Below are 15,742 nucleotides of genomic sequence, written 5' to 3'. Positions count from 1 at the left end.
AGAACCTTAAGAGTTGGACGGGACCCAGGGGTCATCTAGTCCACCCCCATGCTCCAGGGTTCAGGTCATGTGAGATAAAGCATGTGCGGTTTGCCTACTTTTCCCTCATTCCAGCCCACTCCATCTCAACCAGGATGATGGGGCTGAGTGTCCGGTTTAGAGGTGTGGCTTTAAAGATAGCTTGTGCCCGCCCGCTTTTTTAAAAATGAGCTATAATGCAAGACAGCCATGGTCAGAGAGGAGGCCGGCTATGTTTAAGCAGGAAGCAGAACAAAATATTCCCCTGGCCATGAGGAAACACAGTTTTTAATATAATTATATGCTGTCTCGCCACCAATATTGGCCCCACGAGGCGGCATGCGACAAAACGCAACTCATTACAAGATTAACAGGTTAGAAACAGCCACATATTCAGCGCAACCAAAAACTTGGGCAAGTGCAAAAGGGTTTTGGTCGGTGCCTGGAAGAATGTCACAAAGGCCGAAATGCCTGCAGAGTGCGTTCCACAGCTGGGGGGCCACCACAGAAAAAGCCCTGCCCCTGGTGGTCACCCATCTCGCCTCAGAAAGCGAGGGCACCCGCAACCGAGCTTGGAGAGAAGACTTGAAAACACAGCCTTCTGGGAACCTTCATTTTGAAAACAAAAGTTTCTAGTCCTCTGAGACTGCCGTCGCGTATTTTGGTAACAGCTAATTTTGAGAAACGGAAATCTCAAGGCAGGGCTGGGCGAGACGCCCAACACTTTGAAGAGGTGCAGAATTGGCACAGTCCCCTCTTGGCATGGGCAGCGTACTCTAAATGCATGATTTGGCTAGTTTTTCTACTCCCCCGTTTTCCTTACATGGGATTTGGGTGCTGCTGTTCCCCGGTTTCCTCGGCCCTGGCCTCCGGGCCTCAGTATGCGGAAGGGTAGAGGACGTGGAACCTGGGGTGGAGGTCAGCCGGCGCCACCTTCTGGAACCCTCTGGCCAGGATCCCGTGGCCGGGGTGCAGGCGGCGGACGTGGCCGTAGTACTCCTCGCTGCCGCTGCAGGTGAAGCCGCACTCCTCGCACACAAAGAGCTTGGAGCGGCGCTCGCGGTAAGCGTATCGCTGCTGGATGCTGTGGATTTTCTTGAGGTGCGACTCGAGGGAGCAGCGCTGGGTGAAGGCTTTGTCGCAGACGCAGCAGCGGTACGGGCGGATGCCTGCAGAGGAACAAATGTCAGGTGGACAGGCCTATATTATTATTCATTGAATTTATATACCGCCCTATATCCGAGGGTCTCAAGGCAGTTCACGGAATAAAATCAAGCTATAAAACCGCAAAATAATAAAACCTCTCCAATTCGGTATTTTGTCAGTCTTCAACTCCAGATACTCATTTTTGCTTTCATGCAAAAAGTCCCTTAGAAATTTCCAATCCTTAATACAGGATCAAAAAATTAGAATATCGTGGAAAAGTTCGTTTATTTCAGTAATTCAACTTAAAAGGTGAAACTAATATGAGATAGACTCATGACATTGAAAGCGAGATATGTCAAGCCTTTATTTGTTATAATTGTGATGACCATGGCTGATGAAAACCCCAAATTAACAATCTCAGAAAATTAGAATATTAAATGAAATCAGCAAAACAAGGACTGCAAATAGACCAATATTGGACCTCTGAGAAGTAGAAGCATACTTATGTACTCAGTACTTGGTTTGGGCCCCTTTTGCATCAATTGCTGCCTCAATGCGGCGTGGCATGGATGCTATCAGCCTGTGGCACTGCTAAGGTGTTATGGAAGACGAGGAAGCTTCAATAGCATTGAATTACTGAAATAAATGAACTTTTCCACGATATTCAAATTTTTTGAGTTTCACCTGTAAGTGTCAGTAATGAGTTTTCTCTCATTAATCACGTTAACTTTGCCATCTCCGGGGAAATTATTTTTATATATTGAATTTATATACCGCCCTATACCCGCGGGTCTCAGGGTGGTTCACAGAATAAAATCAAGATAGAAAACCACAAAATACATCATCAAAATAAACAACCTGATAGCAGCCCCCCATTTTTTTTTTTTTAAAGGGCATAGGATGTCCATTAGGTCGACCAAAGGCCTGGTTAAAAAGGAACATTTTTTCCTGGCACCTAAAGGTGTGTAATGAAGGCACCAGGCAAACTTCCCTGGGGAAAGCATTCCACAGATGGGGAGCCACTGCAGAGAAGGCCCCGTTCTCGTGTTGCCACCCTCTGGACCTCTCAAGGAGGCGGCACACGAAGGAGGGCCTCAGGAGATGATCAGAAGATACGGTTTTGGGGATTCAAAATGACCTTAACAGATGGGAGAGCTGGGCCCAAATTACCACAATGACTTTCAAGAGGGACAAATGTAAGGGTCTGCACTTTGGCAGGAAGAACCAGGTGCACAAATATAAAATGGGAGAGACATCTGGCTTGCGAGTAGGACATATGAAAAGGATCTAGAGCTTAACATGAGTCCACAGTGTGATGCAGCAGCAAAACTTATGCTATTCTAGGCTGCATCAACAGAAGACTAGTGTCCAGATCAACTAATAGTCCCACTCTACTCTGCCTTGGTCAGACCACACCTGGAATACTGTGTCCAGTTCTGGGCGCCACAATTTAAGAAGGATGTTGACAAGCTGGAGGGTCACAGAGGAGGGCAACCAAGGGTCTGGAAACCAAGCCTGATGAGGAACGCTTGAAGGAGCTGGGTATGTTTAGCCTGGAAAAGAGGCTGAGAGGAGATATGATTGCCATCTTCAAATATCTCAAGGGCTGTCACATGGATGAGGGAACAGGCTTGTTTTCTCCTGCTCTAGAGAGTAGGACTTGAACTCATGGCTTCAAGTTACAGGAATGAAGATTTTGGGCTCTCACTAGGAGCAAACCATGCGAGATCTCGGCCTTTTCCTGGATGAGACTGCGGCCAAGATGGCGGAAGTGGAGCAGAAGAAGAAGAAGCGTACTTTCCGGAAGTTCACCTGTCGGGGTGTTGACCTGGACCAGCTCCTTGACATGTCCTATGAGCAGCTGATGCAGCTGTACAGCACCCGCCGGCAGTAGTGGCGGCTCAACCGTGGCCTGCGCCGCAAGCAGCGCTCCCTCCTGAAGCAGCTGCGCAAGGCCAAGAAAGAGGCCCTGCCCATGGAGAAGGCAGAGGTGGTCAAGATCCACCTGCGAGACACGATTATCCTTCCGGAAATGGTAGGCAGTGTTAGATTTCTGTTATGCCACTGTGCAGTTTTTGGAATCACAAGACTCTGTTGACATTCCAGACTGTTGGAGGTCTCACGGGAGACGGATGCTGATGTTACTGGTTTCCTGTTTCTTTGTTCCAGGTTGTTCCCTGACTCTCACAGAGAGCAGACGCATATTCTTTTCTGTCCTGCGTAGTTAGTAATAAACGTAGGACATGTAGCACACTTCTCGGCTCCTTCTGCTGTTTGGATCCTCTGCGTAATGGGGGAACGTGCCTGAAGCCTCATCAAAGGCTTAGGTCGTTAATCCCCGTCAGAGGAGGAGAGCCTGATGGACACGTCCGAGGAGGAGAGCCGTTTCAGCTCGGTCGTACGGACACTCCGACACGTGTGTACAATGGGAAGACCTTCAACCAGGTGGAAATCAAGCCTGAAATGATTGGTCACTATTTGGGAGAGTTCTCCATCACTTACAAGCCCGTTAAGCACAGCCGACCTGGAATCGGGGCCGCCCACTCCTCTCAGTTCATTCCTCTGAAATAAGGGTCCATATAGTTCAAGCTCTGGTTTTCCCAGTAGTGATGTATGGAAGTGAGAGCTGGACCATCAAGAAGGCTGATTGCGGAAGAATGGATGCTTTTGAATTCTGGAGCTGGAGGAGACTCTTGAGAGTCCCATGGACTGCAAGAAGATCAAACCTCTCCATTCTGAAGGAAATCAGCCCTGAGTGCTCCCTGGAAGGACAGATCCTGAAGCTGAGGCTCCAAGACTTTGGCCACCTCAGGAGAAGAGAAGACTCCCTGGAAAAGACCCTGATGTTGGGAAAGATGGAGGGCACAAGGAGAAGGGGATGACAGAGGATGAGATGGTGGGACAGTGTTCTCGAAGCTACCAATATGATGGAGGCAGTGGAAGACAGGAGTGCCTGGCGTGCTCTGGTCCAGGGGGCCACGAAGAACTGGACATGACTAAACAACAACAACAAGGGGATTTTGGAAGTGTTGTGTCTCTCATGTAAATAAAAGGGTTTCCCAACAAAAATTTTGACTAAACACCAGGAAGAACTTTCGGACAGCAAGAGCTGTTTGACAGCGGGACTGCCTCACTCGGGAAGCTGTGAACTCTCCTTCCTTGGAGGTTTTTAAGCAGAGGTTGGGTGGCCATCTGTCAGGGATGCTTTAGCTGAGATTCCTGTATTGCAAGAGGGGGTTGGACTAGATGACCTTTGGAGGTCCCTACAGGTCTGTGATTCTACGATTCTGTGATACAATACATTTCAGGGAGCAAAGCTTGGATTGCAGAGGAACCAAACAATTACTAACTGTGAAATATACCTTATGGTACTGCCTCCTACGGAAGACCCCTATTCGGATTGGGAAAACATCAGTTCGTTAAAAGACTTGAAGGGCCGCTGTGTCTTAATTTTAATTAAACAAATGAAAGCTGAAAGGCAGGCCAGAATCTTGGAAGATAAGATGGTGGAATGAAAAAAGGGGCCTCTGAAAATAATTGACAGACAACAGCAGGAAGAACAAAATTCCTCTTGCAGGTCAATATCCATATAGATTTGCTAAATACAATTGAAAGTCTCACACCAGTGGCTGCTGAGATAAGACAAAGGATTAAGATTGGAACTGTGATATTGGGAATAAACAAGAGAGAAAAAGCAGGAACAAGAAATAATTATTCCCCCCTCCTGACCAGCCAGAACATGGGAAGTTTTTTTAAAATATATAATTTGGAATGTATAATTGGCTTTATTATTTGTATTGTGGCAAGATTTGATATTCTACCAACTGAAGTGTCATTAATGAAAAATTAATAAAAACCATTTACAAAAAAAAACCCACAATACATTGGTCAATATGGATGTTACGTTTGTACAGTGGTGCCTCGCAAGATGAAAAGAATCCGTTCTGTGATTCTCTTCGTCTAGCGGTTTTTTTCGTCTTGCAAAGCAAGCCCATTGAAGGATTAGCGGATTAGCGCTATTAGCGGCTTTTAGAGGCTTTTAGCGGCTTATCTGCTGATCGGATCAGCTGATAAGTGGCTTAGCGGCTTAGAAAAGGGGGGGGGGGAAACCAGCAGGAACTCGCAAGACATTGTCGTCTTGCGAAGCAAGCCCATAGGAAATTCGTTTTGCGAAGCACCTCCAAAACGGAAAACTCTTTCGTCTAGCGAGTTTTCCGTCTTGCGAGGCATTCGTCTTGCGGGGCACCACTGTAAATTCCCCACCCAGGTGAGCAACGAGAGCCAAGGCCCTTGCGGGGTGAGGTCCCCACCTGTGTGCGTCCTCAGGTGCCTCTTGAGGTCGAAGGTGTCGTTGAAGCCCTTGCCGCAATACCTGCAGACGTGCTTCTTGACCGAGCTGTGGCACTTGAGGTGGCGGTTCAGCATGCGCTGCAGAGGGAAGTGCTTGCTGCACACGCAGCACTGGAACTGCGGCGCTGCAGGACTCCTGCCCTGGACGGAGCAGAAAGGGAGGAAGCGGGACAGGTTGGGAGTTTGCAAACCAGACGAACGGGGAGGACCTGCAACATTCGGCAACCCAGAGGCTTGGAACTACCACTCCCATCAGTCTCAGCCAGCATGGTCATTCCGTACATTTTTTCTTTTCATACAATTGCAGAGGTGTGCAGCCTGGGAGTCATTTTGGACTCCCAGCTGTCCATGGAGGCACAGGTCAATTCTGTGTCCAGGGCAGCTGTTTACCAGCTCCATCTGGTACGCAGAATGAGACCCCACCTGCCCGCAGACTGTCTGGCCAGAGTGGTGCATGCTCTGGTTATCTCCCACTTGGACTACTGCAATGCGCTCTGTGTGGGGCTACCTTTGAAGGTGACCCGGAAACTACAATTAATCCAGAATGTGGCAGCTAGACTGGGGACCGGGAGCGGCCGCCGGGACCACATAACACCGGTTCTGAGAGATCTGCATTGGCTCCCAGTATGTTTCCGAGCACAATTCAAAGTGTTGGTGCTGACCTTGAAAGCCCTAAATGGCCTCGGTCCAGTATATCTGAAGGAGCGTCTCCACCCCCATCGTTCTGCCCAGACACTGAGGTCCAGCTCCAAGGGCCTTCTGGCGGTTCCCTCCCTGCGAGAAGCAAAGCTACAGGGAACCAGGCAGAGGGCCTTCTTGGTGGTGGTGCCTGCCCTGTAGTGGCACCCTCCCATCAGATGTCAAAGAAATAAACAACTATCTGACATTTAGAAGACATCTGAAGGCAGACCGGTTTAGGGAAGTTTTTAATGACTGATGTGTTAATGTAATTTTAATCCTTTGTTGGAAGCCGCCCAGAGTGGCTGGGGTAACCCAGCCAGATGGGCGGGGTAGAAATAATAAATTATTATTATATATTATTATAGTTGGAACCTCCTGCCGTGCAGGAACCTTTTGCCCAGCGTGGGGCTCAAACCCACAGCCCTGAGATTAAGAGTCTTGTGCTCTACCGACTGAGCTCCAGTATTTATTGCATATAATTTATATACCGCTCGATTGCAGGAAACAAACCTCAAAGCAGTTTTTAAAAATGGCAATAGAATAATCGTTACATGATTGAAAACGTTCATAAAACCACAAGAGAATAGATCAAAACTCACACAAGCTTCCTAAACTATCTAGGTAGGCTTGTCTAAATAAGAATGTCTTCAGCAATTGGCTGGGAGTTCCAAAGTGTCGGTTCTGCCACACTAAATGATTGAGTTCTTACGGACGCAGAGTGGGGGTTACGTGGCACCTTTTTTTGCGACAACATTTATCTTGGATTAAAAAGCACATCAACTGCTTTTGGAAAACCAAATGATTTTTATGTTACCTTCTGAAGATTTCAGGTAATGCAAAATAACAACAATATACAATTACACTGAAACAGAAGACGTGTGCATGCACACGAAAGCTTATACCAGAACAAATTTAGTTGGTCTATAAGGTGCTACTGGACAAATTTTAATTTATTTTTATTTTGACTGCATCAGACCAACACGGCTACCTACCTAAGTAATGTATAACTGCAAGCACTTGGCAATCATTTTTTTATGGGTTCTGTGCACTTTGGCACGCATGTTACGTACCCAGCCAAACGAAATAATATTATTTCAACCCAGACATGTTTCGAATCCCCAGGTCATGCTTCAACTTTTTAGCACCCCACATTTTCGGAATTGGAAAGCTGGAACAATTCAAGACGCCCTGATCTGGCCGGCCACTGTGAGAACAGCTGGCCTGATCCACTGATCTTCCTGGGTTCTTACCTTGCTGCTCCTGGGATATTTCCCCACGGGACCCAGTTGAGGATGACACGGGCTTTGAGCGACGCCTTGGAGGAAGTTTCCCCCGTGGGTTCTTTCCCACACGCTCACGGAGCCGCCTGCAAGGAGCCTGGGGTCTGCCAGGGTTTGAGCCAAGCTGCCTTCTGGAAAAACAAGTGATGGATTTACATACAGTGGTGCCTCGCAAGACGAAATTAATTCGTTCCGCAAGTTTTTTCTTCTTGCGAGTTTTTCGTCTTGCGAAGCACGGTTTCCCATAGGAATGCATTGAAAATCAATCAATGCGTTCCTATGGAGACCGTCCGGGGACAGAGGGGAAGCGCCGCTCTGTCCCCTCTTTTGAAGCAAGGGGCTGCGGGGAGAAGATTGCTTCTCCCCGCCGCCCCTTGCTTCAAAAGAGGTCCGGGGACAACGGGGAAGATGCGCTGTGCTTCCCGCTGTCCCCGGAGCTTGCGGGGCAAGCTTCGTTTTGCGAAGCAAGCCCTTAGGGAAATTCGTCTTGCGAGGCAACTCGAAAACGAAAAAACCTTTCGTTTTGCGAGTTTTTCGTCTCGCGAGGCGTTCGTCTTGCGGGGCACCAATGTATAAGCTAAACAAGCTCTAGCTTAGGGCCCCACTCTCTTGGGGGCCCCCAAAAAAATTAAAGGGGAAAAAACCTAGATGTACATTTCCTAAATATAAGATAAAAAACAAATAACATAAAACCTACCTATAGCAACAGTGTTTTGTGTTGTGTAGGCTCCTATGATGCACCGTATTTTTCGCTCCATAAGACGCACCCGACCATAAGACGCACCTAGTTTTAGAGGAGGAGAACAAGAAAAAAAATATTCTCTCCCTCTCTGCACAGCGCCTCTCCAGCAAAGCGGGAGGAGAAATGGAAGGGGCTCCGTTTTTCCTCCTGTTTCCCTGAAGAGGCTTCAGGGATAGCTGCACAGCCTGCATTCGCTCCATAAGAGATGCACACACATTTCCCCTTACCTTTTAGGAGGGAAAAAGTGTGTCTTATGGAGCGAAAAATACGGTAAGTCATGGGCCCCGCATGCTAGCCTGCTCCCTAAAATATCAGTGGTTTGCTCCTTTCTATATATAGGGTGCCTACATTCTGCTATTTATCATTATTAGTAGTTTGCATCATATATTTGCACCTCTTATTATTTCATGTTCTAGCAAGTTTCTAGAGACTAGATTATGAGTCTTTGTAAACTGTGTTTCTAAGGGAACTTTTGTTATTGCCAAATGCCAATGTGTTTGCATCACGGTGGTAACTCAGGTTAAGAACTTAATTTGTTCCGGAGGTCCGTTCTTAACCTGAAACTGTTCTTAACCTGAAGCACCACTTTAGCTAATGGGGCCTCCTGCTGCCGCTGCGCCGCTGCTGCACGATTTCTGTTCTTATCTTGAAGCAAAGTTCTTAACCTGAGGTAATATTTCTGGGTTAGCAGAGTGTGTAATCTGAAGCGTATGTAACCTGAAGTACCACTGTATTCAGTTTGTTATGAATAAAAAACCGTTTTAAGTTAGAGCTTAATAATTATTTCACTATTAATATACTACTTCTTAATTGTATTTCAGTTCAACAATTGCTTTGATAAAATACATCTTTTGTGATGTGAAAATGGCTTGAGATACCTATGAGGTCCATAAATTGCCATCTAGCATATATTCAACACAAAAAACAGCGACCATTTGTTGTGGACACAGGACAGCTGGACATAGAAAGGGCCCCATTACCTTCAGGAGCTGAGGGCCGCATCAAACCTAACACGGCCCTGGGAAGAACCAAAACGAACCCCCCTTCTCCAAGGATGCTGTTGCAGCCCATGCTTCCAGGGAGCCAGGTGTGTTAACGGAAGAGGGCAAGAGACTTGTGGACGCCCAGGGCATGTTTTGTGGCAAGGGCAGCTTTATGTTTGGGCTGCAACTGGCCCTTGCATTCCCACCCACCCCAGTTGCAAGAAATTTGCAGCCCTGGGATTCAGGACAGGGGCAGGAGCGTTTTCAGGAGGGGAAAAGCTTTGGTGAACAGGATGGAGTATTGAGAGGTCTGGAGGGTGGCAACACGAGAGCGGGGCCTTCTCTGCAGTGGCTCCCCGTCTGTGGAATGCTCTCCCCAGGGAAGTTCACATGGCAACTTCATTATGAACCTTTAGGCACCAGGCAAAAACATTCCTTTTTAACCAGGCCTTTGGTTGATCTGATTTACATCCTATGCCCTCTTAAAATGTGTGTGGTTTTTTTTTTTTGGGGGGGGGCTATCGGGTTGTTGTTTTTAGTTTGATTATGTATTTTGTGGTTCTATATCTAGATTTTATTCTGTGAACTGCCCTGAGACCCCTGGGTATAGGGCGGTATGTAAGTTCAATAAATAATAAAAATAAATAATAATAATTTCCCCAGAGATGGCAAAGTCAATGTGTTTAATGAGAGAAAACTCATTACTGACACTTATTAAGAATTGGAAATTTCTAAGGGACTTTTTGCATGAAAGAGTAAAGGAACTTGCAATATCTGCAGTTGAAGATTGACAAAATACTGCATTACAGAGGGCTGAATGGTTGGATCTTAATGAGTGAAGACCTTATTTGACTGCAGAAGAAGAGTCCTTTTATCTTTCGTTATCTTTCTTTAATCTTTTCTTCCCTCTCTCTCCTCTTCAGCTTTCTCTCTCCTTAGGTCTTTTTCTTTTCTTTTCTACTTTTGTGTTGAAGGCAATGCAAAAAAAAATTAGCACACCTACCTGGGATGTACAAGTCTCCGCGAAGTTGGTCAGAGAGCTCCCCCCAATCCCGGGACGCCAGTCGCCTCGAGACTCGCCGCTTGACCAGGAAAGATTTAGGCATGGCTGGCGCAACCGTGGGCTTGAGATTCGCCGGCGGTATTTTGGCACTTTGACAGCAGTCACAAAATTAAAAGACCCCTGCTTTTTGGGAGAAAAGCAATGACAAACTTAGACAGCATCTTAAAAAGCAGAGACATCACCTTGCCAACAAAGGTCCATATAGTTCAAGCTCTGGTTTTCCCAGTAGTGATGTATGGAAGTGAAAGCTGGACCATAAAGAAGGCTGATTGCGGAAGAATGGATGCTTTTGAATTATGGTGCTGGAGGAGACTCTTGAGAGTCCCATGGACTGCCGGAAAATCAAACCTCTCCATTCTGAAGGAAATCAGCCCTGAGTGCTCACTGGAAGGACAGATCCTGAAGCTGAGGCTCCAAGACTTTGGCCAACTCATGAGAAAAGACTCCCTGGAAAACACCCTGATGTTGGGGAAGATGGAGGGCCCAAGGAGAAGGGGACGACAGAGGATGAGATCGTGGGACAGTGTTCTCGAAGCTACCAGCATGAGTTTGACCAAACTGTGGGAGGCAGTGGAAGACAGGAATGCCTGGCGTGCTCTGGTCCAGGGGGTCACAAAGAGGCGGACACCACTAAACGACTCAACAACAACAAGAAGATTCTCTCCTGCTCTGCTTCCTTTCCAGATCAGAGGCTACAACCCCAGTTTCTCATCCAAACACCCAGTTACCTTCCAGCAAAAGCAGGAACAGGCACCCAGAAGTCAAACCACTCACCTTCTGGTCTGCTGCCAAGCCGAATCCAAAATCTCCGCCAAAGTCCAGCGAAGGTTGTGATTCTGGAGACGAGTGCGAAAGAGCTTGGGCTGTTTACAAGAGCGACACTGGATATCTCGCGATTTGAATGAGTGTTGCGGGGCAGGTGTGTGTGTGTGTGTGTGTGTGTGTGCGCGCGCGTTCTGAATGCGAACCGAATTCCAGGTCCTTTGCATACTTTGTGCTCCTAACTGCAAAGGCAACAAGAGATCTCCATCCTCTCTATGCAAATTCTGCACTTTGCTATAGAGGGAAGAGTCGAGGACGGTTAGCCGGCTTGTCTCTTTGAACAGGACAGCTGCAGGAAACGGGGGATTCACCCGATACTCCATGGCAGCAATGCTCACGCACATGCGTCAAACTGGACGTTGAAAAAGGCCAACCTGTTCACCACCAAAACACCATAAGTTGGCCTCGAATTCAATGACCGGGGAAAATTGGGCAGGTTTTAAAAAAAGTAACCTTTGCACACTAACGCAACACACCACTCTTAGATCTTTGCCCGTCACCGGTGTGTTCAGAGGAGTACACCATTATCAGCATTATTATTAATCAAATTTATATACCGCCCTATACCTGGGGGTCTCAGGGCGGTTCACAGAATAAACCTATACCCATAATACTGGAGATCTACTCTGTCAAGGCATGAGGCATTTGACTAGATGGATCCATGACCTGACCCAATGTAAGACTGTTCTCTAACCAACGCTTGCAGCTGGAGGAGCACCACTAGCAGAAGATACTGCTGCTACTCAGCGCAAGCTAAAAGGTTAAGTAGCCAGCACTTCTAGCATCTTGTAACACTGCAGTCTGGGCAGATATACAGTGGTACCTCGGTTAAGAACTTAATTCGTTCTGGAGGTCCGTTCTTAACCTGAAACTGTTCTTAACCTGAACCACCACTTTAGCTAATGGGGCTTCCTGCTGTTGCCATGCCGCCACCACGCAATTTCTGTTCTCATCCTGGAGCAAAGTTCTTAATCCGAGGTACTATTTCTGGGTTAGTGGAGTCTGTAACCTGAAGCGTCTGTAACCCAAGGTACAGTGGCATAGCGTGGGGGGTGCAGGGGGGCCAGCCGCACCGGGCGCAACATCTAGGGGGGGTGCACTCGCACTCTCAGCTCTCTGCCCCTACCTGGCTCACTCACTCTCTCTCACTGCAGTGCTGGTTGTGCGAATCCGATCCGAGCCGCCGGGTCGCCGCCCACTGTGGAGGGGGGGGGTGCCAGGCGTGCGGTGCGGAGAGAGAGCGAGGGACTATCTGGGGGAGGGACAGTGCAGCGGCCGCCCAGCGCAGCGCTGAGCGCGGGAGAGAACCACACCAGACCAGCCCAGGCAGCAGCAAGAAGAAGCTGGCAGCGGCGGCAGGTTAGGGGGCGCAAATTACTTGCCTTGCCCCGGGTGCTGACAACCCACGCTACGCCACTGCCAAGGTACCACTGTAATGGGATCAGAATGCTGGCCAGAGCAGTGGGTAATCATGTATCTATAATGCTACACCATGAAAGCAATTTATTTTTGCAAAATAGACAAGTTATTAGGGAAACAAGGTGCTGTAAGAATAAATAACTGTGTGATAAACTAGAGTTTAGGACATACACACAACAGTTGGAACAGTTCAATACTGAAGCCCAAGAGAGAATGATGGGTTCTGCCATACAGGATGTTCAAGCTCTGATTTCCTGCAATGAACCATGTTGGCAAAGGTTGGGTACGAGAAATGCCTTCCGTTAGGGATTGCAGGAAAAGACCTGCCAAGGAAATTCAGAAATATATTGATGTATGCGACAACGGCAGCCCTAATAGCACAAGGATGGAAGAACGAGGAAATCCTGACAAAAGAACAGTGGCAGGGGAAATGGATGGACTATGCGGAACTGGCAAAATTGACATACGAGGACAACGGTGGCTTTAAAGAAGAATGGGAACTTTTTACAAATTACTTAAAAAACAACAACAAAATGAATTGGACTCCTTGGCAGGTTTTGAATAAACATACACAAAGTTATTATTGTGAACGTAATAGATAGATAATTTAAGGATCCTAACAATTTTATAATATGCAGAGAATAATATGTGTTGAAAAACTGGAGATAAGAGCTGAGGGAAGTCTTGTAGGGGTTTTTTCTTGGGAAGGGGAGAAGGGGAAAAAAGGGGGAATGAAGATAATATGCTTTTGATAATTTGCTATGTTGAAATTATTAATAAAAATTATTATTTTTTAAAAAAGAGAGAAATGCCTTCCTACCACCACAGAAAAGACCCACTCTGTGAGCAAGCCTGGGAGTGGGGTTGTTAAGGGAGCCTGTTCCCGGTGGGTTTTTCCAGCCCGGATGCTCGCAAGCAAACAAATCTCTCCTTTCAAACAGAGCCCCATTTCCATGTCTCGCTCAGATTTGAATAAACCTGTTTCCATGGACAGCTTTCTGAGCAGTTTGATTTTATGCTGCCGACTCTCTCTCTCTCTCGGGTTTTGATTAACAAACCATGCTGGAGAGTTCAGCCGAGGTCTTACCTTGACTGTATTGCTAACCGGGAGCTGCTGCAGAAAGTGGCCGTGGGACGTGCTCCTGATCAGGGTTCCAGACAAGACAGCCCGGACATCTTCCAGGAGATTCCATCCCGTCCCTCACGCCTCCCATTTCCGTATTTATTCCATAACTATTCCATATTTCCATCTGCTACCGAGTTAGGTGCAAGAGCCTTGTATTAATTTACAAAGCCCTGAACAACTTTGGTTAAGCCTAACTGGGGGAATTGCCTGAACCCTAATATCCCAGCTCAGTCACAGAAATCGTCTGCAGGATCATAACTGGTCATTCCCCGAGTTGGCAAGGCTCATTTGACAACAAGAAGGAACTGAGACTTCAGGGTCGTTGGCCCAGTCCTGTGGAACTCTCTGCCACTAGAGATTCAGCAGGAGCCTTCTGTTTTGACTTTTAAATGCTTACTGAAATTTTTTTCCCCAGCAGGCTTAAGCAAGCAGTTGAGAATACACTGTACCTCAATAGTGAATTGATATCCGATCTTAATTTTTAATACTTCTTTACTGTATGGATTTATGTATGTTTGTTGTAAGCTGCTTTCATATGTTTTTAAGAGGTAACGGAAATAAATAAAAGAAATAAATGTTTTCCTCTCAAAGGTGGGTCTTAAGAACATGGAAGGGCCCTCCTGCGGCGCACCAAAGATCCGTCTAGTCTCAATCTCTCTTTTCATGGTAGGAAGCGTAGGATCATGCCACCCGCCCCCCCCCCCGAGCCCAGTCCTAGTCAGCTGCTAGGAATGTTGAAAGCTACCAAGTCAGACCATTGCACAAAACAGATGAAGTACCGTGAAAATCCCTGAAATGAGAAGTAATCAACTAGAAATATTATCTTATGGAAATAAACTAAATAGTAAAAATCAAAAAGTTTAAGGAAAAAATTAGAAAAACCTAAAACTGAACAAAACCTTAACGGGATGCTGGCTACAAAACTCTTTTCTCTGAACTATTCAGTTTCCTCAGAAGGAAATAGAAAAATCATAAACCTTAAATGACCAAAATTCAAAAAAAAGGGGATAGAACTCCCAAAAATTCTGAAGTATTATAATAGTTCAGTCAGACGAGGTTTGTAGTCAGCATCCCGTTAAGGCTTTGCTCAATCTTTAGGTTTTTCTAATTTTCCCCTTAAACTTTTTGATTTTTACTATTTAGTTTATTTCCATAAGGTAATATTTCTAGTCGATTCCTTCTCGTTTCAGGGATTTCCATGGTATTTCATTTGTTTTGTGCAATTTCTCGGTTCCGTGACTGTCTTTTTTCTACCAAGTCAGACCATGCCTCCATCAAGCGCAGTACTGTGGACATGGCTGGCAGCTGTTCTCCAGGGTTTCAAAGATAGTTCCCAGACCTGCCTGAAGTTGGCTCTGCAATGCTCCACCGTTGAGATACAGCCCCTTCCGTGTGCATAACCACACACTCACATAAAGTCCATAAGCAGGATATGACTCCTGCTTGGGCAACGGGACTTCACCTTCCTCCCCCCCCCCCAACCACAGCTCTCTAAGGTAAAGGGTAAAGGGACCCCTGACCATTAGGTCCAGTCGTGGCCGACTCTGGGGTTGCGGCGCTCATCTCGCTTTATTGGCCGAGGGAGCCGGCGTGCAGCTTCTGGGTCATGTGGCCAGCATGACGAAGCCGCTTCTGGCGAACCAGAGCAGCGCACGGAAACGCCGGTTACCTTCCCGCCGGAGCGGTACCTATCTATCTGCTTGCACTTTGACGTGCTTTCGAACTGCTAGGTTGGCAGGAGCAGGGACCGAGCAACGGGAGCTCACTCCGTCGTGGGGATTCAAACTGACGACCTTCCGATCGGCAAGCTCTAGGCTCACTGGTTTAACCCATAGCGCCACCCGTGTCCCATACACCTTTGCATTAAAGGTAAAGGGACCCCTAACCATTAGGTCTAGTCGTGGCCGACTCTGGGGTTGCGGCGCTCATCTCGCTTTATTGGCCGAGGGAGCCGGCGTGCAGCTTCCAGGTCATGTGGCCAGCATGACTAAGCCGCTTCTGGCGAACCAGAGCAGTGCACGGAAACGCCGTTTACCTTCCTGCCGGAGCGGTACCTATTTATCTACTTGCACTTTGACGTCCGTTGCGGGGATTTGAACCGCCGACCTTCTG

General features: G+C 47.2%; 1 protein-coding gene and 1 long non-coding RNA gene across 3 annotated transcripts in view; both read right to left on the bottom strand.

Moving 5' to 3' along the window:
* The window catches only part of LOC310712949, a 2,318,697-nt gene that overhangs the window by 35,245 nt on the left and 2,267,710 nt on the right, over window positions 1–15,742 (bottom strand). The window lies entirely within an intron of this gene.
* OVOL3 (ovo like zinc finger 3) lies at window positions 613–10,547 on the bottom strand. Of its 2 annotated transcripts, XM_083516357.1 has the most exons (4): window positions 10,204–10,547; window positions 7,446–7,606; window positions 5,475–5,655; window positions 613–1,187 (listed from the first exon to the last, which is right to left on the bottom strand). In XM_083516357.1, exons 1-4 carry the CDS (start codon window positions 10,304–10,306, stop codon window positions 895–897), a joined length of 738 nt encoding a protein of 245 aa, XP_083372483.1. In that variant the 5' UTR covers window positions 10,307–10,547; the 3' UTR covers window positions 613–894. The 2 variants fall into 2 exon arrangements, 1 of the variants encoding a protein (XP_083372483.1); XR_014529012.1 differs by lacking the exons at window positions 5,475–5,655; window positions 7,446–7,606; window positions 10,204–10,547 and adding an exon at window positions 2,977–3,397 and having other exon boundaries at window positions 1,063–1,187.

Source organism: Podarcis liolepis, assembly GCF_965112155.1.
Source record: "Podarcis liolepis genome assembly, chromosome: 7".
Taxonomy (NCBI): Eukaryota; Metazoa; Chordata; class Lepidosauria; order Squamata; family Lacertidae; genus Podarcis; species Podarcis liolepis.
This window is presented reverse-complemented; position numbering and strand designations above follow the sequence as displayed.

Excerpts from the sequence above, each read along its gene's own strand:
- OVOL3 (XM_083516357.1), bottom strand. The coding sequence starts at position 10,306 with ATGCCTAAATCTTTCCTGGTCAAGCGGCGAGTCTCGAGGCGACTGGCG. Across the intron at positions 7,607-10,203 it reads CGGAGACTTGTACATCCCAG|AAGGCAGCTTGGCTCAAACC; the intron begins GTAGGTGTGCTA and ends TTGTTTTTCCAG. Across the intron at positions 5,656-7,445 it reads AATATCCCAGGAGCAGCAAG|GGCAGGAGTCCTGCAGCGCC; the intron begins GTAAGAACCCAG and ends TGCTCCGTCCAG.